The 21782-nt window shown below is 44.1% G+C and overlaps 3 protein-coding genes across 3 annotated transcripts; 2 read left to right on the top strand and 1 right to left on the bottom strand.

The window, feature by feature from the left end:
* Positions 1-2640: 2640 nt before the first annotated feature.
* Positions 2641-3971, bottom strand: LOC139752791 (uncharacterized). Its single transcript, XM_071668706.1, has one exon. It carries the CDS (start codon positions 3898-3900, stop codon positions 2749-2751), a length of 1152 nt encoding a protein of 383 aa, XP_071524807.1. The 5' UTR covers positions 3901-3971; the 3' UTR covers positions 2641-2748.
* A 4980-nt stretch (positions 3972-8951) lies between these two features.
* On the top strand, positions 8952-13052 carry LOC139752789 (peritrophin-44-like). The gene is made up of 3 exons (XM_071668705.1): positions 8952-9095; positions 11939-12077; positions 12807-13052. The coding sequence occupies exons 1-3, from the start codon at positions 9093-9095 to the stop codon at positions 12971-12973; spliced, it is 309 nt and encodes a 102-aa protein (XP_071524806.1). The 5' UTR covers positions 8952-9092; the 3' UTR covers positions 12974-13052.
* A 5706-nt stretch (positions 13053-18758) lies between these two features.
* On the top strand, positions 18759-21782 carry LOC139752788 (uncharacterized). The gene is made up of 3 exons (XM_071668704.1): positions 18759-18893; positions 19888-20002; positions 21440-21782. Exons 1-3 carry the CDS (start codon positions 18891-18893, stop codon positions 21658-21660), a joined length of 339 nt encoding a protein of 112 aa, XP_071524805.1. The 5' UTR covers positions 18759-18890; the 3' UTR covers positions 21661-21782.

The following is a 21782-nucleotide window of genomic DNA, read 5'->3' as shown; positions in this document are numbered from 1 at the left end:
GGAAAGTCTGGATGGGAAGACTACAATGATCTTTCACAGTACTGAGTGCTGCGCATATTGAAACGAGATTGTATTTGAAGTAATTTTGTTGCATTGTGTATTCGTTAAGTATTTGTTTGTTTGTTTTATTTGGTCATCTGAAGATTGTTAACATAGCAAGTGTGTGGTAGCCAGTGACAGTTACTGACTATATGCCATCTGGTCGCATTAACCCCGTCCCTGGACCGCTAAAGGTTATCTGCATCCGTTTCCTTCGGTATGATCACCTCTGTGGTTCGTCTCTTCCCCCCTGAAAGGACTGCCTCTAAACATGCAGCAACCACTCTGGCACAAACACCCAAAGCACCCACCCAAATCCTCTTCCTCCCAACAAGCAGCTGCAGATAATACACTAACCCTGCTATTCCACAGAACCCCAACCACACACTAAACATTCTGCCACTTGCTATCAATAAGATCAAACCAGGAACATCAAAAATAAACTCGCTGAAGTGCTAATCTTATTCCAAGAGGCACGATGTACATGCAGTCCTCATCCAAGAAACCAGACACACACCGCCCTCATCCCTTCCCTCACCCCTTTATGTAACTGCATAACACTAAGACGAGACAAAGAACAAGGTCAAAGGAGGAGGAACAATAGCACTTAAACACCACATCGTCCCCTTTATCGACACTCTTTAGTGTAAAAAACAGATTGCAGTGACAGCACTCTTAAAGTACAATCCCTGATAATAACATCACACAACGCTTCTCATCTCCCATCAGAACATGTCCTGCCAGATACATGCACCCATCGCGTCCATGCGAGGGGATTCCATTGTCCACCGTCCCGCATGGCTCAACCCTCACACATGCAGGATTCCTCAGCCTACGCAACCAACCAACCATACTGCCATCTCACCACCTCCAGCAGCCAACCGCACCAGACATTACATTGCACAATGGCAGTCTACACATGGACCCCATGCACCACACCATATGAACCGACCTCTGATCACATACGTATTCTGAAAACACTTCATCCAACCGACCCAATTTATTAAGCACAAAAAAGCACAGGAAAGCAATTTCGCACCGTACACTGAAGCCAAGCTCTAACATTTCATCACATAGCTTCCCGATCCCGTACCATACATTGGAACACTTCCACAACGCCAACCAAGCCAGCGAGAAGCACGTAACACAAGGATATAGAAAGCCATCTAAGCCAGAATTTCTCCCCGTATGTTGCAGACTCCATAAAGCAGAGACACATGCTCAGACAGAACCGTTTACCCCTCATTGAAATCAGTAGAACAGATCCAAACTCCGAACAACACCATCACTAACCTAAACACCGAGAACGAGCAGCGAGCTCGTCCCTTGACGCTATAGGTCACAAAACCGGCAGCAAACATTTCTGGCGAACAGTAAAGACATTTCACACCTCCCACGCCACAAACACACTATTCGTTTTTTGACCCGAACCAGTAACATTCATCCTCTTTGAAAAAAAAAAAAAACATACTAACTTGTTCATGAAACACTATTAAATGATTAACCACAAATCAACCATACCCCTAAACAAGGGAGTCATGAAAGACCTTTTCAAAATACACCTTGACCCAACTGCTGATTCACTCTAAATTCGCACTGACACAACACTTAGGAACAAATTGCACTCAAAAAAAAATCCTTACGGATATATTGAATCACTGCTGGTCACACAAAATTCCAACATTTAGAAACTTGCCAACATAGTAACCCTTCAAACCACCCACCGCTACTAATGATACGGGTACTGATTATACCAATGAAACGGTTAAAGAAAATTGTCCATTAGAAAAATTCTGGTGTCATGATGACCAACTGAACCTCTCTTTCTCTTTCAAACACACAAAGAACTGAACTATGGAACAGTTGCTGCAATAATTTTGTTTTCCATTCATCTGATCAAACTTTAGACTACACCCTACAGAAAGTCCACCCTCACCCTCTGTATACCTGACGTATGGTATGAATTCAGACGTTATTAAATGACAGGTACTTCTACATAGCCATTAAAACCCAATGAGACACACATGCCACTTACTGATTCGGTGGTTTTGAGATGCAGAGGTAGCGAGTGACACATATAGCTTTACCTGTCCTACACTTTGCATGTGTTCTGTCATGAATCGAATAGGGTTGAATGTGACAGACTATGAGGTAGAGAAAACAGATGAATTGCCAACTCAACTGGTTACCCTCATTTGCTTCTAGTGGTCAAAAAAAGAATTATGTCTACGCTAGGTATAACTGTATTGTATAAAAGCCTGGCCTTTCAGTACGCAACAATGTCCATTAATGTTCCCTTGCAATACGAAAAGAAATTTGATGGCATGGGTTTGTGTGTGTGATTACGTAGACTGGTTACGACTCGTAGCGGTAGTTTTTAACTCTGTGTCGGGTCAGGCGCGGCTCCCACACAGCTGTACCTGTTAAAAGTACACTTGTACGAAATCGATGTGATCATGATTCTCTTCATTAATGTTGTCTTTCATTTGCGCCCATCCAAGTGATACAATAACCACGTCTGCATTCATGAACCTTTCATGCCATGATTGCTAACCAGATTTACCTCATTCTCAAAAGAAAAAGGATAACCCCAAAGATATCTTCATCGTCAAAACACTTTATTTACATCATTGTTCATCATTCATTAATCAGGTAAACAAGTTTAAGTACATCAGGTTTGCAGGAGGAATGGATGTAGGGAACACGTGATTAAAAACTAAAACTGTCCAGCCAACGTTCCGTCTGCGTGCTGGCCTCGGCGGTGTCCGGGTTGCTTTGCCAGCCGAGTGAGAGAGTCCGTGATCGCAAGCGGTCAAAGACTGGTTGGTGTGAACGTCTCCACCCTATGTGGAAAGTGTTGGTGGCCACGGTGCGTCTGCTGCCCAGGATGGAATGGATGACAACTTCGTCGTCGTCCCTCTGCGGCAGCGTCGTCTGCAATCTTGCTCCTTGGGGTCCGTAGAAAGCTCTGTCTAATAGGGGATTCGTCTGAGGAGTGTTGCCGTACTGGGATGTCTCTCGATAGGAAGAACCGTAGAGTGAAGTATGTGGAGTGGCGTAGAGGGAAGGTTCTTGAAGGTTTCTGCTGTGATGGGAGGAGGAGGAGGAGGAGCAGGCACCGTGGGCAGAGTCTGTGTCAGAATCGTGCCGAGGTTGTGCGTTAATATCGTCCATAAGGAAGACCTCACCTGGTAAGGGGTCCCACTCAAGTTCCATTGGTTTATTTCTGCTCGGGCCATCAGGCGAGTTGTGCCTCCACATGTTCTCGTCGGTCTGCGTAGCCTCTGAAGCAGTGCGCAGACGTCGAGCCCACGGTACTGGAAAGCTGCGTGCCTCCACAGGGAATCTACGAATGGCTATCGCTATGGTTTGAGTCGCTCGAGATACCTTGATAATCATAGGTATGAAGCAGCCGAGAGGTGGAAACCATTCTAAGTAAGTGTGACCCGTGGCAAGGTGGCTATGACTAGGTCTTGGAAAGAACATTCCATTTTCCCTAACCCCTCTTTGTTGAAGCATTGCTACATCCCTCCTCTGCGCTGCTCTCAAACACTGATGCCGCGGTGACATCCCCTCCTGACGCAGTGGTGGTATGGGCTCCGAGTCAGGTAGTATTGGCAACCACTCATGACATAACAGTGAGGAGGTGTCCAAGTCAAATGGCCCCGACTCCCAGCCCTGACGCGGTAGCGAGATGGTTTCCAAAGCAGGTGGCTCCTCCTCCTCTTCTTGACATAGTGGTGGGATGGGGTCCGAGTCAGGTAACTCCGACTGACGTTCAGGATGGTTTTCAGGTAGTTCAGAGGTGACGGTAGATGTTACCAAGTCCGAAAAGTCGGGGTCAGGGTCGGGGGCTGACATCACCGCGGCAGCAGGCCAGCGTTCCGCCCTCGGCTTGGCAGAGTGAGCAGGCGACTGAGTGTTTCTTGTTACAAGAGCCTGAACGAAGTCGCTCGAAGCAGTTTCGAAGCTGTTTTTGGTAATATGTTCTTCGAAGCCGCTTGAAAATTAGGGGGCCCTCATCTAGACAGCAATGGCAGGACTTGTCTGTATTATGCTGGCACAGTTTCGAAGATTTCACTAACGTTTAAACTGGCAATCAAAGAATGGCGACAGCTCTGGTATCATTTCTACAATACATCTTGCACAAGCTCTCGAAAAGCTTTTCGGATCTAAGGTTGAAACTTCATCCCTGTACCTCACGGTTAAAACTGTTCGAAGCTTCATCACACCATCTGATTAACAACTTTGTCCCATTTGTCTTAAATTGAGCTTAATAACTTTTATACCTTCCTCATCAGCCAAGGGAGAAATACAGAAAACAACATTAATGATAAGATGATAATTTTCTGTTATGATTGTTACACTATATTTACCTTTATAATGACAGAGTAGCTTATTCATTAATAAGATGACGCATTCGGACGGGGCTTGAATACCAATACTTCGATCTTCGAAGCAAATTCGGATCGGCTAGTTAGATAATAATATAACCCATGGCCTCGCATTACGCTACAGTCTCTGTTTTATTATTTTCCAAAGTAAACGGATTTCTGTAAGAACTCTATGTAATGTATTCTGGAAAATAAGTATTACATATCAAGAAATACGTTCCAAAAGTAGAGGAAATATTAGCTAGTGTTAGATATGACACAAATGAAAGTTCCTCAAAAAATCATACCCAGGTTTTGGGTGATGGGTCACCTGGAATGGAGTCGTGCGGAGTGTGGCGATAGACCAAGAAGTCCGACCAACAGTGTTCGTTCTAATGCAACAAAGTACAGGCGTTCCACTGTCCACCTGGGGCACTCGCTGCCCTCGTTAGCGTCGCCTTGGTAATCACAGGACGGTGATTAAGGTTCTCCCTGTGACAGTAACTTGTTCGATGGGGATGTGTTCGTTCTTTTCTGATCTTGTCTTTCGAGTTTGGGAATCACTTCAGACATATTTACAGGTGATACGTGCCTCGACGTTCTCAGTGAAGTGCCACACATACAGTGCTTCATTAGATTATACCACATACATACTCAGTAGAGGATGTTATGTACTGTTCCTTTCTGTTGCCTAAACGCGTATCTTCGATTATCCTTTGATCTTAACTCTGCACGAGGCCTTAGATATTCCTCATAGCACGATATACCAGGCACAGGATTCTAATAGGACTAATCTAATGCCTGAACGAGGAGACTTGTTATAGTAGTGAGTCGCTGCTCCCATATCACGGATGACAGACTGTTTTCGACGGGTACTGGTGGGTTACGGGATCCTTCTGCTGCATATAGGCTAAGGACTAGGTAATTCCAACTCGTCTAGCGTACTGTGAACATATATAGTTAAAATGGACGAAAATTTGCACCCCAAATACCCCAAATTGCATGTTCACGTTAATTCCTTCTGACGTCATACTAGTGAAATTCATGTGGGTCTACTTGGTCATATGTGCACAACACTTCCACACACATACACACATGAGGGCATACGGAAGTCTTCTTATCATACCCTAAATTTTTGTTTATCCATGAACCCTTTTATCTTACTTGCCAAGCATATTAAGGTGAGACTGTACTTATTTCGTTGTGCAGCAGATGAATGTTTATGGTTGTTAGGCAGCCGGTGGTTGTTCTGAGTGCTCTGTTTTGTGTGGTTTGCAGATTTGTTATGTTTGTGGGTGAGTGACCAAGCAGGTGAGGCGTAGCGTAGAGCAGATAAGATTTTGTAGTGGATACTACGCGATTCATTTTGTTGTCTAACTCTGGTACCCGTAAGTGCTCTTAGGGCCTTCAATGTGTTTATGGTCTTTATGGTGAGGTTTGTGCCGCGGGAGTGAAAGTTATGTGTATTTTGCATGTTATGTGCAGAATGGTTGAAGTTTTGGTGATTGGGTCTGGGTGACCATTCATGGTGGCAGCGAAAGGGTGCAGAATGGAGCATGTGTTGTTTGATCTAGGGGTGATGTATGTATTCTGTTTGGAGTGAGCTCACGATATTTCCTCATTGCTGTGGAAAGTGGACATCATGTCTCTTTTGTGTGTGTATACGTCGGTAAATGGTGTCGGATACCTTGTTGATACCTATTGCCACTATTACTGTGCGGGAAGGGGTGTCTGTGGCAGTTTGAAGTCTGTAGGATGTGTTATATTACGTTTGTGTTCAGTGTGGCAGTGAAGTGATTGCGTCTAAAGTTGTGGAGTGTAGGCAAGGATTTGATATTTTGGTTCATTCTGTTGTAGATCAGTGTTTCAAGGGGTTTGGATACTAAAGACAGCAAATGTATAGGGCGGTGGATGTAAGTGTAGATCCTTTGCTTTTTTTGTTTTTGAGCAGATGTGGATTTTCATGTCTCCTTGGGCCTAGCAGTGTACGAATCCTCATAACAATCGTATGTGGACTTGGAAAGCATTGAGGACCGTAAGCGAAAGGGACTGTTATCTTTAGATTGTGAATAATCCGTTCATTTTCATTTACCTTACATATAACGAATAGAAAGTTTAGAGGAAAAAATTGTAATGCGGAAGGATATACTCGTGAGAAAACCAGCAGTATAAAGGGGAAGAAATCATTCATTTTTCTTGGAATTGTAAGGACTGAACCGATCAGATGATTATCTCGATATATCCAAAGTCTTATATCGTGAAGTTTATGTCACAGGATAATGATGTGGCTTTGTTCCCCACACTATCTCTGGGACCCTTCGAAGAACCACAATTCGTAACTGCTTTAGGATAGTTCGCCCAATGGTATCGTATACATTCCTTACAACCGTTGGTTTGGAATGCATCACAATATTGAATTGAAATCTCCAGCAAGAGCACTGGATGGCTGGGAGATTTATGGGAATTAGACAGTGTAGAGCTGTGTATCAACAACACACTCTGGCTGCCCATTGAACGAAATATCTTATTGAATGCAGGATTGGTGAAGTCGACGCACAAGCTGTCTCGGACCCTGGTTCGGTTTTATGAGACAGCTCACTTGGTGGTGATCTGTTGGTTTTATTATTTCGTGTTTCATCCTCTAATATGGAGAATATCACTGATGTTTTTACCTGATAGTGTTGCTGGAGGCAGTGATGGCAGTAGCATTTGTGACATGTAATGTTATCGATGTCTTTAATGATGGTAGCAGTAGTAGTAGTAGTAGTAGTAGCGACGGCAGCTTCGGTGTTTGGTGGTGGTGGTGGTGGTGATTGTGGTGATGGACAGGGTAGTGGTTGTACTAGTGGTATCGTCTGTGGCTTGGTCGTGGCAGTGGTGTAGATAGCGAGGGTTGTGTTGTGGTGATGACGGTGGCTATACTTAAGTAGAATGCCAAGTCGCTGCGATGCCATTATGTCAAAGAGATGATGGGATGAATGACCTGCTCTTGTGAACAGACTGGCGTTGCCCTGTGTACGCCAGTAGAGAAGCCGAATCATTCGTCACATAACTGCATCACGGAAGTAACTCCTTTCGTCCCCAAGTCGTACCGTTTGAATCCATGGTCGTTCTGTAGTCGTTGAATGGCCGATCCCACAGTCGCAGAGAAAGAACCCTTGTTCTGTCCCACCACAGTCGTCATATGATCGTCCAAGGGTCGCACATGAACCGCCATGACGATGTGGTGTCGTAAACCCCGCGTCAGGTGGATGGGATCCCAGGATTCTGGGCTCTGACGGTGATAACACGAGCGACAACAACCCGCCACACACCTGCGCCTCCCACCCCACGGTCGCTCTCACCTGTGGCCGAAATAAAACTCAGTCAGTGATATGAACTCATGATAGACGCTCCCACTCCTCCACTGGTATGAACTGACGACAAAATCATGCTTCCAATTATAAGATGATTCTATGAAATGAAACCTCCTTTAGTGAGAAGTCAGTACAAAGCATCAAGCCTGCCATTAGTATGAACTCGCATCATGCAACCCTCGAGTTGTTTTCAGGTCTCATGACATGACGAAGCACACAATGTTTTGTTCAGCAGCAAACACTCGAATTGTGCAACATTTGTGCTATGTTTTCGTACATTTTTACTAAGCAGTAGGTCGTAGACGCCAGTGGGTTGTTCACAGCAGCTGCCCTGGGAAATACTATCCTCCTGAAGTGGTTCCAGGAAGACCACCTTTTACCTCATGAAAACCAGGCTGCCAGGCTGAAACTAACGTATGCCCTCCCATATACCGTAATCCTTTATGATTTATTTCTGATCCTTATCTTTTTATTCACTTTCTTACTTGGACTATTCCCTTTATGTCTCCCGGATGGAGACTTATTGTTTTTTGCTAACTTTCTGTATCTTTCTTTACAACTGTCAAGGTTTTTCGCCATGCATTTATTTTGGGACCGATTGACTTGAAAACTTGTGAGTCATGAACCTTGGTTCAGAACCCGACGACAACTTTTTTTTTTTGTTTAGGGGGTTGTCAAATTCCCTTCCTTGGTCCAGACTGATGTTTATCGTTTTGTTGTTTTTTCCCTTTGTGCCTCATGTGCACGCGGGTCGCTAGCATTCAGTGGGAAAAACATGCGATCTCTGCACCTCGCACATAACACTAGAGAACATGTAACTCGCACAACTCTATGTGCATAATGGCAAAATCTCGTCGTTATTAAGCGTTTCTCTCTCTCTCTCTCTCTATCTCTATCTCTATCTCTATCTCTCTCTCGTCTCGTCTCGTGTCAGCGAAGCTCCTGCCGTGTTCCCTCGCCGCTATCTCCAGTTTCATAAAGCACTCGAAGACTCAGATGACGTCGCCTCGACTGAACTTCGCGGAGAGAGTTCTCATTCCTTTATCTTTTTTTTTTTTTTTTTTTGGTTATATATCAAACGATAGTTAAACGTGTATTGATCCAACCACACTTAGTTATGTGGTTTCGAAGACGCACAGGAAATATCAATCCTCCGTGAAACCGAGGGTTGTGTTTACTCACGGCATTATCCCCTGTACGTGACGGCCGGCCGCCTTGCATAACACATGCGTCACATCCATGGGATCCTGAGGCGCTAAAGCCCTATATAAAGAGGGAGGGGTAAGCCTCAGCCATAGCTGTGTATGGCACAAGACCTGCTATCATGGTGAGTACACGACAACCGTCTAGCCACGGCTTCGAGAGCATTAACCCTCCAGCCATTGTTAAAGTTCCTGACACAGTTTGCTTGCCGGATCGATAGCTTGAGTTCTGGAGACCCTTTTTTGTTCATCTTTAGAGCATCACTAAAGCTCTTTTACTTTCTAATAGTTACAGAGGACGTAGATCACTTGTACGTTATGGGAGTGTAAAGTCATTTTCGATATTTATTGGTAAAGATCAGTGATATATATATATATATATATATATATATATATATATATATATATATATATATATATATATATATATATATATATATCATATATGTATGTATGTATGTACACGGCGTTTAGTACGTTCCTGTAAGTTGCGTTCGCTGTATACATGTGGAGCTTTGACTACCATACATGGTAGGCATGTTCGTGAGCGTAAAGACGGATTACAGGACCTCTTATTTGTCTGAGCTTGAGGGAACACAGAGGGTGGGGGAAAAAAGAACATATTACAATTTTGTATTAAGGAAAGCAACACCCCCCCCAAAAAAAAGGGGGGGTGTTACGTGGCCTTGGCGTTCATAGATTTAAAAAAGTTAAAATCCAACTGAACCATAAAGTAAACTGAAAATAACTTTGTAAGGTGTTGACCATGTGTGCCTTGTAAGATTAATGAACGCTTTTATCATGGAAATAATGCTTGTGTGAGAGTAATCCATGAAGATTATAAATGATGTAACATAGATGAGGGAGTGTGTCAGGGCTGGGTGAACTTGATTATCTAGCGTGTTTATGAATAAGGTAATGTGTGTGTGGGGTGAGAATGAGATAGCACGATGTGAACCATGGCTGAGCCACGAGAAACCTGTACGAAAGGCATCGTAGTTGCTGGCAGCAGATGGAGCAGGTCTGATAGATGAATCTGAATATAGAGATGGGTAGCACTGCATGTCACCCTACCGACGTAGATAGAGGGGTGTACTGAGTGTAATTTCAAGTTGCAGCAAAGTTCTTAATGCTTAAGGAAAATAAAGGTGGAATGTCGAAATCTCTGGTTAACAGAAAATTGAAAGTTGTGTGGGACTTTATGTATATGGGGAATTAATCTCTAATAAAGATGACAGTGGGTCAATTGATCTTTAGAGAAGAATAAAGCAAGCAAGTTAGGTGTATTCTTTAATCCTTGGTGCTAGACACCTGCATAATGGAGTACTTGAAGCAGTTTTTAGGTAGAGAATTAAAACCAGTCTTTCGGTACTGACAGACAGGGATTCATCATAGGAAATGCATAATCATGAGGCCCAATAGTGGTTTTGAGAACACTCAAGCAACAGAATGAAGATGCGAGAGAAATACGTGGGTGATGAAGTTTTAAAGAAATCCGTGTGGATAAAGATGACAGGTCCTCGTAAGCTGAGTGGTAGATGGAACGTTGGCGAAGAAATTATGGTACATTAAGAAAATTCACAATCCGACCGAGAGTATTACCAGTACCTTAGAGAGTACGGATGGTACGGTTCGTAGCGTTAACGTAGGAGATAAATCAGGAAAGACAGGAACAGATGCCTTGAGAGAGGTCCATATAACCAGTAGCATTCCAAAAGATACCAGAGGGACGTTCCTTTTCTTCCTACTCCTTTGCAGTTGAAGACATATTTTTTTAAGAAGGCGGAATAGTGAATGAAATCCTATGACACACTTGACTATTGAATGTATTGTGCACTCTTAAGGCCACTTAGACTTTTCTCATTAAGTCTGTACTTAAGCTGAAGATATGCATACAGAACCCTTGAGATTACGTATTTGACCCAGACCTTATGAATGGGAGGACAAGTAGAGACATGAAATAGAAGTGCATGTGTAAGAATGAATAGCACAGCAAACCAGCATCGTTCAGTATCTGAAAGGGATGGTGTTGAGCTGAAGAGTCTGACGACTTCCAGAGCTGTAAGAGTTGAAATTTACAATAATTTGCCTCCTGATGCCTGTTCCGCCTGCTTAACCCAGATGATCCTAACACATGAAACTTTGCTTAAGCAAGAATCAGAATAAAAAAAGGGTCAATCATATTCAGCTCATACGACATATCATAAAGGAAGTTTTTCTCTTTCCATTTTGCGTTATACATTGCTCTACATGCATGTCTTATTAAACCTGTCAAGCCTTCTGCGCATCTCTGAAGAGCCCAGGGCAACAAGATACGCCCATGGCATGATGGGGGTGATTGTACAACACTGAAAGCGTTGCCTCACAGTGCTAAGTTTCCTGCTATAGGACTCCTCACGTAGAACTCGTCCTTGTGACATTTGACTGGCAAGAAAGGATAGGAGTATCTGAGCACTGGATGCCACAAAGTCTAGCCAGGCTTATAGGAACAGCCTCCACACCTAGTGTTGTGGCTCAGGGTGAGCGTCAACAGACTACAAGATAAAGCGTTGGTTCTGTGGGTTTTTGTTGACCATCCGACCATACCTTAGTCTTGTTCATTGATGATGCACTGAACATGACTCCTCAGTCATTCATGATTCCCAGTTAGCAATTCGAATACTAGGATTTTTCCTAAGATCCCAGTTTGAGGTAGAACAGTCCCCCAAGACGATATACTAAAGGGATGTCTTTATCTATTGATTTGATCAGTTTCACTGCTCAGCAGTGACTCAAATTGTCTCTAATACTTCCCACGGGGTTACAGGAACACTTCCATCACATATTTGTAGCAAGCAGAAGAAAATTTCTCGTTTATACGCGCTAATAAGTTTTCCTTATGGAATTGATTTCCGTATGACAACTAAAAACTGCAGTAATCATGCTTATGGATTCTCTCATGCTCTCGAGGTACTGCTTCTTGCTGCAGAAGTGGTGCATGGTGGTCGTGACGGCGATGGTAGTGGTGTTCGGGGCGTCCCAGGGGGGCGTGCTGGCCATGACTACAGAAAGCCCCAAGTTCTGCGCTCAGGAGATCTCCGACCAGTGCCCCAACATCGACGGCAGCAGTAAGCAACGAGTGTGGGGTCTGTGTGTGTGTGTGTGTGCGTCTGAATCTTTGTCTACGTGTCTGTCTGTCCGTCTGTGCATTAGATTAATATCAAGCAAGTATTTGTATCTGTCAAGAGCTTGTGTTTAATTGTGTCTGATGGCCAACTGGTCCTGTCAGCCGAGTGATTCACAACATTTAGCTGTGTCTCTTGACTTGTTATGCACGTCTCTGCTTTAAGTAGTACGTTCGCTTCATACAGGGGAGCCTTGTTCTCCTTTCACCTCAATGTCATCAGGCGTATGGAAGTGCGGAAATTAATCTCTTAAGGATGATTACGTGTCCCCTTGACTTAACGCTGCTGAGGTACAATGATTTGACCTCTGAAGGAAGACGAAGACTTTTGTTAACCTTTGAGTGCGATGACTTTCCCCAATTAGTACGTGGACTTAATTCACAAATAGTGGTGACTTAACCCACCCTCAGTACAGAAACTTTAGCCTTAAAGTACGATGGCTTTACCTCCTAATGAGCTTGACTTATATCCTAAAAAGGCCTAATCATCTGGGTACGATAACTTCTCCCCTTGAGTACGATAATTCAACTCCTTGGTTAATAATATTATTACCCCAAGAGTACGACGACTTAGGTAAGAAAACAGCGTAAATCTTTCGCTGTGATGTATAAAAGCACTTCCTATTCCTCCTCGCCAGAGTATCATCCATCTCGTCCTTCATCTCCCTCCCAGGTCCAGTTTTCTTCGCCAATCCTAGCAACTGCGCCTCTTACTGCGAGTGCTCGGACGGTCGTGCCTACTACTTCCTTTGTCCTGAAGACACACTCTACGACGAGAAGGACTTCGTCTGCAACTGGGCCGAAAGGGTCGACTGTGGCAGCAGGCCCATCCTGCCCTAAATCTGGGACTCAAGATGGGTCCCCTCCCATGATCTTCATTTGTAGTCGCAATAATTTGAAACCGAAGCCATGGATTGTTTCCTTTCGTGTACTTAACCTCTACATACTGTTTAATCTGTCTGTCGTCACTAACTCCACTCCCAATCCCTTGGAGTTGATCCATTGCATAACTGCAAAGTATTCATACACATCCTTAACCCATGCCATAGTATAAATGCCCTTCACCTTATCACTAAGCACACCAGATTGATTTTCCTTCAGTGAGACGAACGTCTCCGTGTGTAGTCTGACTCTGGACATAAGACGCTTCCATTGCATTTGATCCCATTTCATTCCTCTGGCTTCTTCATCTGAAATATACATAACCTTAATCGATTCTCTCATTGCATCTACCCATCTCTTTCGCAATCTGCCTCTCCTCCTTGCTCCTTCAACTGTACTGCTGTGTGTCCTCTTGACTAGCCTTCCATGTGACTTAAGCCCAGCTTAATCATTCCATCCTAGAAGACTTTCATTCATACGTCTTTCGAGTGATTTCTTCGCACCATCTATTTTTCTCACATCGTCCTTTTTGCTTTGTCTACCACCCTTTTATTTCCAGCTTAAGTTACCTATCTCCTCTTATTTCTTTTACCCATCATGACTTTTGTATTCATCTGTACATCAAATTTGGGACAGATAATCCGTGTAAGCTCGTTGCACATTTTTACACTTAAATTTCTTCCATATACCAAAGCTTTTAGTATGCCTTTACACTCAACTTCAGCATTCCCGTTGGCATCCTTACTGAACTTAACCCCAAAATACCCAAAATCATCCATATCTTACATTCCTACACTATTAAAGCCTATAACACACCATAACATTCAAGGTAACAACACAGCGCTATGTGCATACAACAACTCTTGTGACTTTCATTGTTTCATTATCATTAAGTAATGCTTTGTTATCTCCGCACCTCACTCTCCTCTCGTGCAGTGCCCCAATTATAATGCTCAGGGCTCTTGCCATAGTGCTCGGGGGCCGTACCGTAGTGCTCAAATAGGTTAGATGTTCCTGAAGCACAATTTCATTGCTTCTGGTGCACCGACATCTCCATGAGGTTATATGTAAGTGGCTAAGATCTGTTCGGGATTAGATAACGCAACGCCTTTGGGTTCGAATGCCGTGTGAAAAAGGATGTTCAGATTCTTCTCATCTAGATGGCAAGATTCCTATTTTTCTGTGAATAAATGATGCTGAATGATGAAGAAAAGACGTCTCACAACATCTAAAGTACCGACAGCACACACCAGTACAGTTTCTTTGGCAAACTCAAACAACAAAGGACTCCTTGGCACATGTTTAGGTAACCCGTCTTTGGACTTAAATCTAAATGCGTCTGATTCGACACAATGTAAGTGGAGGATGGTAAGAGAGCTTTCTTCCCATCCTTCGGCAACAACAGCCGGCAGAGGAATAGGATCTTAGAAGGATCGTGCATCGGCGAGGTAAACCTGCCCGAAGCATAATAGGATAGAACGAAAGGGAAATCCTGCAATGAGCTTTTGATACTCTGTCCCACTCCCTTTGCACCTCAGTATATTCTTAGGGTCTGGAATGAGAAAAAGAAGTGTATGTACATGCGTTTATATATTTTTCACCGTGTTTAGGCACTAGATACCTGAGCTGATGAAAAAATTGCCAAACCAGTTTTTGAATATATTTGTAGTCTTAGCTTTTGCAATATTTGACTGACTTATTCCACCGTTCAGCGCATCTGTATACCAAAATGTCTTTTTCCCACGTCAGTGACACATCTTTAAGTTTCATTCCTTTTCTTGCCCTGGCAACTGTATTCTGTTTTCTTTTGCATTTGAAGAGAAAACGTGAGAAATTACTCACCTTCGAGGACCTACAACGAAATTTAGCGAAAGTGGCAGGGCTTACTAAGCACGACGCGCTCACCGCTCGTCTTGCTTGATGTTTAAGACTATTCTTGTCACCTGCGTTGCGTAACCATCGATTCTTTATTCATCTGGGACTGTTATCAGCCATTTGGGGTAATGCCAAAGACTCTATCTTAATGTCCAGTCTTTCTTTTTAATTAGCGCTATTTTTTTTCCATAAGATAATGGCATGCCTTAAGTCAACCGACGTTTACATAGTTCAGGCTTTGAATTATATTCATGCACATCTGTTTAAATAACTAAAGAAAATCTAAGGCCCAGCACGCACTAGGCATTTAAAATTCTCGAAAAAGCTATTTAAGTGCCTTACAACAACTATAACAAGGCCGTCCGTATGAGACGTTTAACAATGTGCGGACTAGATGTTTTAACTCCTCTGGCGCTGGTTTGAATGCTTGACACGCGCCGTCGTTTAAATCTTTTGGACGTCTTTGTAGATGTCGCGACCCGCGGGGGTTTAAATGACTCAGTACTGGCTTCTGTACTAGAGCTGTGAATGAATTTATAAATATACACGTTTACATTGCAAATACGTAGATCTTGTGCACTTATGTTTCCCGCATTCTAACGTTGTATATATATATATATATATATATATATATATATATATATATATATATATATATATATATATATATATATATATACCATGGTTACAAGAGTTCATACCGTATGGCACTTTAAACGTACCCTGTCATTCCTTACACAACTACCTGGTGTCGACTCAGCGGCCTTCCTCTACATGTATCATTTCTGAACGTTTTTATACAGTCTTTATCATCGGAGTCTATGATACAGTTACACATAGGAGTCCTAGTACACACTCAGAAGTTTCGATCCTTCCTTCAACGCATAGTTCGAAACTGTACCGAAGTTGCTGTTTCTACCTGCTAGACAGACAGCTCGATACAGCTTCGACCAGACGCTTCGTGAACCGCTGGTCCTCTTCCCACGCAAACTGTGATACCTTCACAGGTAATCATGCGTCCTGTGGGTATCAGTGTGTCGGCTCTTGTGTCTGTGAGAGAGGCTGGTGGCATATGTCGTCACAGCCGTGATAGTGTGGTGTCAGTAATCATTCTGAGGAAGACTTATGTCAACTGTTGAGAAAAAGACGATGTCATGCACAACCAATTTTTCACCAGGGGAAAAAAAAAAAACACGTTCACGATAGACCCTAAATATTCAAATGGTTCGTAAAATATTCAGATAGATTAGTTGATTTGGGTCGACACACTGACGTCACGCCAGAGTTAACGGGGGATTTAGGCATATGATCAGACATAATGAAGACCTCGAATTGATAGATGATTTGGCTGTGTACTCAGACGTCTCATACACTTAAATTGATGGATGACATAGGCCTGTCATCCAGAGCGTGGTTATACACCTGAATGAGGGGAGGAATTATACACAGGCCAGTTGTACACCTCAGAAATGATGGCCGAATTCAGCAGCCCCAGCTCAGACCTCTGGTTATCTTGATTGGTTCATTGTTATGCTGATGTTCCTCTCGTTGTTGGGTATCTCGCGGTTCTCAGACGTGACCTCTGCATCACCTGCGCGACACCGAAGCTCTCACGCAGACAGTGATTCTTTTTGTGTGTGTGTGAGTGTGTGTGTGTGTGTGTGTGTGTGTGTGTGTGTGTGTGTGTGAGTGAGTGTGTGCTTTGGTCATATCTCTTGTTCAGCAGTTAGCTATGTTATCAGCATCACGTGGCAGGCTATTTTTAAACGAGATCCCAAGTTCCTTGTGTGGCCCAACCCCAGACAGTTCCTTGTATCGCCCAACCCCAGAGAGTTACTTGTGTGACCCAACCCCAGAGTTCCTTGTGTGACCCAACCCCAGAATTCCTTGTGTGACCCAACCCCAGAGTTCCTTGTGTGACCCAACCCCAGAGAGTTCCTTGTGTGACCCAACCCCAGAATTCCTTGTGTGACCCAACCCCAGAGTTCCTTGTGTGACCCAACCCCAGAGAGTTCCTTGTGTGACCCAACCACAGAGTTCGTTGTGTGACCCAACCCCAGAATTCCTTGTGTGACCCAACCCCAGAGTTCCTTGTGTGACCCAACCCCAGAGAGTTCCTTGTGTGACCCAACCCCAGAGTTCCTTGTGTGACCCAACCCCAGAATTCCTTGTGTGACCCAACCCCAGAGTTCCTTGTGTGACCCAACCCCAGAGTTCCTTGTGTGACCCAACCCCAGAGTTCCTTGTGTGACCCAACCCCAAGAGTTTCTCTCTTAGAAGTATTCTGTCCGTTGAGTGAACTCACTGGTGCCAACTCCTCTTTCTTGGGGTCAAGGTTAAGAGACATGGTCAAGGGCGAGGTATGTCTTTCCTGGAAAAGGTTGACTTGAGGGATTAAAAAAAAAGGGGGGTAAATTCCTTCCATGTAGTGTTGTGGGAATGCTCGAGAGTCTACTTATGTTGGCAGGAAACAGTGAAATGTATTTTGTTGAACTGACTTCACCTTTCCATACCGGAGGTCACAGGTTCCTACATTCATTCAATACGGTCCTGTTAAATCTGTCTTTCCTACTCTTTCTGCACCATTTGCATAAAAGAAATAATCTCGGTTTATCATCATTTACCGCTTTGACCATGACTAGATCTTACGTTTGTGGCGTTACTTAGCAGGAGAATACGTACGAAATACATTGTCCAGCATACGTTGACAGTGGACTGTAGTCATCTATCTTTTAACATACGACTTGAACCTCCAGGACTTACACCACATATGGTCTGGACGACCCCCCTCGCCTACTTGTAGGTGGGAATCCCTCCTGCAGACATCTGATGCTATTTTCTCAGTAGTGGATAAGAGTGATAAGTGCACCATCGGCTGCAGTGTTCGTATGCATCGAGTAGATTAACAGTTACATCATCTGAGTGTACAAGTTGTGGACAGAAAAGATTTTCTGGCCATGAAGAGATACATTTCTTGGAGAATGGTGTCTGGGTTGGTTTGGAAAAGATCTCCACTTCCGAACCCTCTCGTCATCGGTTCGAGTAATTCCCTGCTAGATCTTCTCTCTCTCTCTCTCTCTCTCTCTCTCTCTCTCTCTCTCTCTCTCTCTCTCTCTCTCTCTCTCTCTCTCTCTCTCTCTCTCTCTCTATAGCCACCATCAACCCAGTTGTGAATGTAGATCAGCTTATCATGAATGGGAAAGTCAAAGGTGGCCGGACGTGACACACTCTACACATCATTCTCTTGCGTGCAGTTGGGCAATCAGTGTACTGTAAGGGTACTGACGTCACGCCTGGAAATAGGGAGACGTTTGACATGACATCTTGCAAGAAGATCCGGGAACCCTAGTGGAGTAATGTGTTTTTTTCGTCTATTGATTGTAGACGTCGGGACATCATTCAGGTTGCCACCATAATCAAGGCAGTGAAAACTCAGATGCCCAACCTGTGTTCAGAATCTTTTGTAATTATTCATAACGAGACTGAGAGATACCTGCTTCGTGTCGCCTCTGTCGAGGCGAAAATTTGAACTTCCATCTGCGTGGATGAGATTATTGAGGACAGAGCTCCAGATGCAACTACTTTGTGTACTTTCAACTTACGAATCCTTAGCACGATGATCATTCCTGTTGGTGCCATAACCACATCAGGTGATTAGTTAAGGATGAATGACGTGCTGTAGGTTCTATAACAGGGATGACTAACCATCGTACCGTTAATGGGGGTATGGTTTACACTTGCACACACACTGAGTTATCAGACGTGGACACAGGTCTCCCTAGCGTTCTGACCAGGGCCCCTCTCACACCAGCATGCAACCCAGTGCGGGGGAGGTGGTGGAAAGGGGAAAAAAAATCGCCGTCGATAAGTGCCTTCAAGGTCGCGTGTACCCATTACGTCTCTTGTGGGAGCAGACCATCTGAGGCTCGGGTATATAATGCTTGCCGCGCCTGCCTGCATACGTTTACGGCTGTGATCGTCCCAAAGGAACCACTCAACCATGGTGCGTTGGTACACATGTACTCTCTCATTTTCTGTGTGATTATAGAATTAAGTGGATGTGATTATGTGTCGATACTTGACGGGATCAGTAGCTTCCATCGATAATGGTTGAAGACCATTGGTTCTGCTGTGGTGTCGAGCCATCTGTCGATCGTAGCTCTTCCTCTGTGGTTTGTCGATCGTCATCCGTTGTGTAATGTCTGTCGATCGTCATTCGTCGTCTGCAGTTGATTGATCGTTGTTCTTCGTCTGTCGTCGATCGTCATGTGCTGATTGTCGATCGTCTCCCGTCCTCTGCAACTAACCTGTCGATTGTCGTCCGTCCTCCACAGTCGGTCAGTCGATCGTCATCTGTCGCTTGGCGTTCAGTAACATTAGTCCCAGAGAGAATTCAACTTCTGTTCCGTCCCAACGGTGGACGGACGGACGGTCGGTTCGTCCCAGAGAGCTAATTCTCTGACGAAACGGGAGACACAAGATGCCGTTCAATTTTCCGGGACGGACGACTGGAATAGAGAAGATCTGGAGATACGGAAGGAGTAGACGATGAAGCGCTCACAGATATTCACATATACTGACAACGGTTTGCATGACACACGCACTATCATACGTACACATCTGCACACGCAGCGAGCGTGCAGAAAGAAACACGAAGTGTGAAAATAACATCGATATAGTACAAAGACGTTTGGTTCGAGGGACGGGACCCCTGTCCTCGGAAAGTGTCAGTGGAGACCGCGTGTCTCATCTTTGATAAACTTGTAATGCCATAGTTTCCCCCTGTCAAAAATAAAAAGGAGGAGGGGGAATCAACCGTAGTAAGACCAAGTTAATACATGGAATACTTCGTTGACATAATTTGAGAACGATGTTATGTATATACCAAGTGTTCCTAATAAAAGCTCTCCCCAGTCAGTACTCGGGAGACGTTCTGGTCTTCTTGTCCCCTCCTGAGCTACACCTTCAATTAATATGTTTTTCTTTCACTTTTGCAGAAGGCGCTGTTGGGGCTGCTCCTGAGTCTAGGCGCTGCCACGCTCGTCTTAGCTAACGGAGGTCATCAGTGCGATGCCTCCATAACTGCACAGTGTCCTTTCCCGGATGGGCCAAGTGAGATGTGAACTTTCTTTAGTGTGTGTGTGTGTTTGTCTGTGTGTGTGTGTGTGTGTGTGTGTGTGTGTGTGTGTGTGTGTGTGTGTGTACCGTAATGATTTTTGCACAGACGTTATATAATGATAAGGACCCATCTCTTATTCTTGCATTTATAGCACATAGGTTTAAGACCTTTTCAATGTCATTCGCACCTACCTCCTCTTGGCTTCACTTGTTCCACAGGTTCACAACTATGTTGTTGAAGAAATGCTTACATACGTCTCTCTGTACACTTTTCTTATTTCCAGTCATACCATCTTGTTCTGGATTCCCCTTGTGTGTGTGTGTGTGTGTGTGTGTGTGTGTGTGTGTGTGTGTGTGTGTGTGTGTGTGTGCGCGCGCGCGCGCGCTAATTTATATTTGTTATTACCTGTTTGTACAGTAAAATGAGAGAGTTCTACACTCGGGGGCCCTACTTCTTGGGTTTTGAGTTTTCTCTGTATTGCAACGTTGTAAACCTCATTATGCTGTCAGCACTCATTGCTTCGTCACTTAGCTTATTCTATTCATCCTCAATACTGATGCTATGAAAATACTTCTTTTTATATCATTTCTAATGAATGCCTTGGTTCATTTCCATCCGGCCCCCTGGTTCCTCATTCTTTGCATCTTTCAGAGAACTGTCCACTATTGACATTGTAAAATGGAAGGTTGTCATGTAGCTTGAAAGGTGGAATCAAGTCTACCTTTATTTGTCGCCTTTAGATAATTTAACAACTTTATGGCCGGTGGCCTCTCACGGTACCGCAACTCTCTTATTTTAGATACTTTGGTGTCATCCTCTAAGCCTCCTCGGATAGACCTTTATGATTCTTCAAGTGAGTAGACAAAACTGTAGAAAGATTCCGATTTATGTCTCATGCCCATTTTGCCCATAGAATACTAAACAGCTTCGCCATTAGAATAGTTCTGATGTTTGTTGATAGAGAGTTTCTGCCTCACGTCCTCCTGACTTGGTGATAGGAGCACTGGCTCCGTAATCACCTCTTTTGTCCACTGAAGGGAGAGAGTTCTACACCCATGGGACCCCAAAGTCTTCTAAACTTGCTGTCCTTTCATCCAGCTGCGTAAGCATTCGCAATTCCGTTATTTCGTTTACTCCATTCGCCCACGATTCTGATACTCTGGAAGTCCTTTTTTACGTCTTCTCTTAACGTTTATCACTTAATTTCATGTTGCGGCTTCTGGTTGCTTTGTCCCTGCATTTTTCGAGAAACTGTTCACCTCTTGCATCGTCTGACTATTTATCAAAGACCAAGGTTGTATATGGAGAGAGAGAGAGAGAGAGAGAGAGAGAGAGAGAGAGAGAGAGAGAGAGAGAGAGAGAGAGAGAGAGAAGGACAAGACTTCCTCATCTCCCAGCAGGAAGTAACGAACATCTCTCCCACACTCCAGACCCCATCTTCCTCCCGGTGCCTGAGAACTGCAGGGAATATTGCGAGTGCTCAGATGGCATAGCCTGGCTCTTCGTGTGCGCGCCCGGTACCCTATTTGACGCCCAACTAGGCCTCTGCAACTGGGAAGACCTTGTGGACTGTTATGGGCGACCAACTCCTCTCCCGCCAACCGACTTATTAGAAGACTCTTCCGAGGAAGATGAATATGATTCTTGGTAAATGAGAGAGTTCCCAGATCTCACGCGCCTGGTATGAAACGAGAAAGATCATCTGACTGGAAACACAGGGATGCGATTGTCCCATTCTATCATCGGACTGAAATAAAAGCATGGGGTTTCATA

The sequence above is a fragment of the Panulirus ornatus genome, chromosome 13 (genome assembly GCF_036320965.1).
Source record: "Panulirus ornatus isolate Po-2019 chromosome 13, ASM3632096v1, whole genome shotgun sequence".
Taxonomy (NCBI): Eukaryota; Metazoa; Arthropoda; class Malacostraca; order Decapoda; family Palinuridae; genus Panulirus; species Panulirus ornatus.
The sequence above is the reverse complement of the archived record's forward strand: the minus strand, read 5'-3'. Positions and strand labels throughout refer to the sequence as shown.

What these genes read in the sequence shown, in the direction of transcription:
- LOC139752791 (XM_071668706.1), bottom strand. Translation starts at nt 3,900, where the DNA reads ATGTCAGCCCCCGACCCTGACCCCGACTTTTCGGACTTGGTAACATCT.
- LOC139752788 (XM_071668704.1), top strand. An exon ending in TCCTTTCCCGGATGGGCCAA is followed by an intron (nt 20,003 to 21,439) that starts GTGAGATGTGAA and finishes CCCACACTCCAG; the next exon opens with ACCCCATCTTCCTCCCGGTG.
- LOC139752789 (XM_071668705.1), top strand. An exon ending in CCCCAACATCGACGGCAGCA is followed by an intron (nt 12,078 to 12,806) that starts GTAAGCAACGAG and finishes TCTCCCTCCCAG; the next exon opens with GTCCAGTTTTCTTCGCCAAT.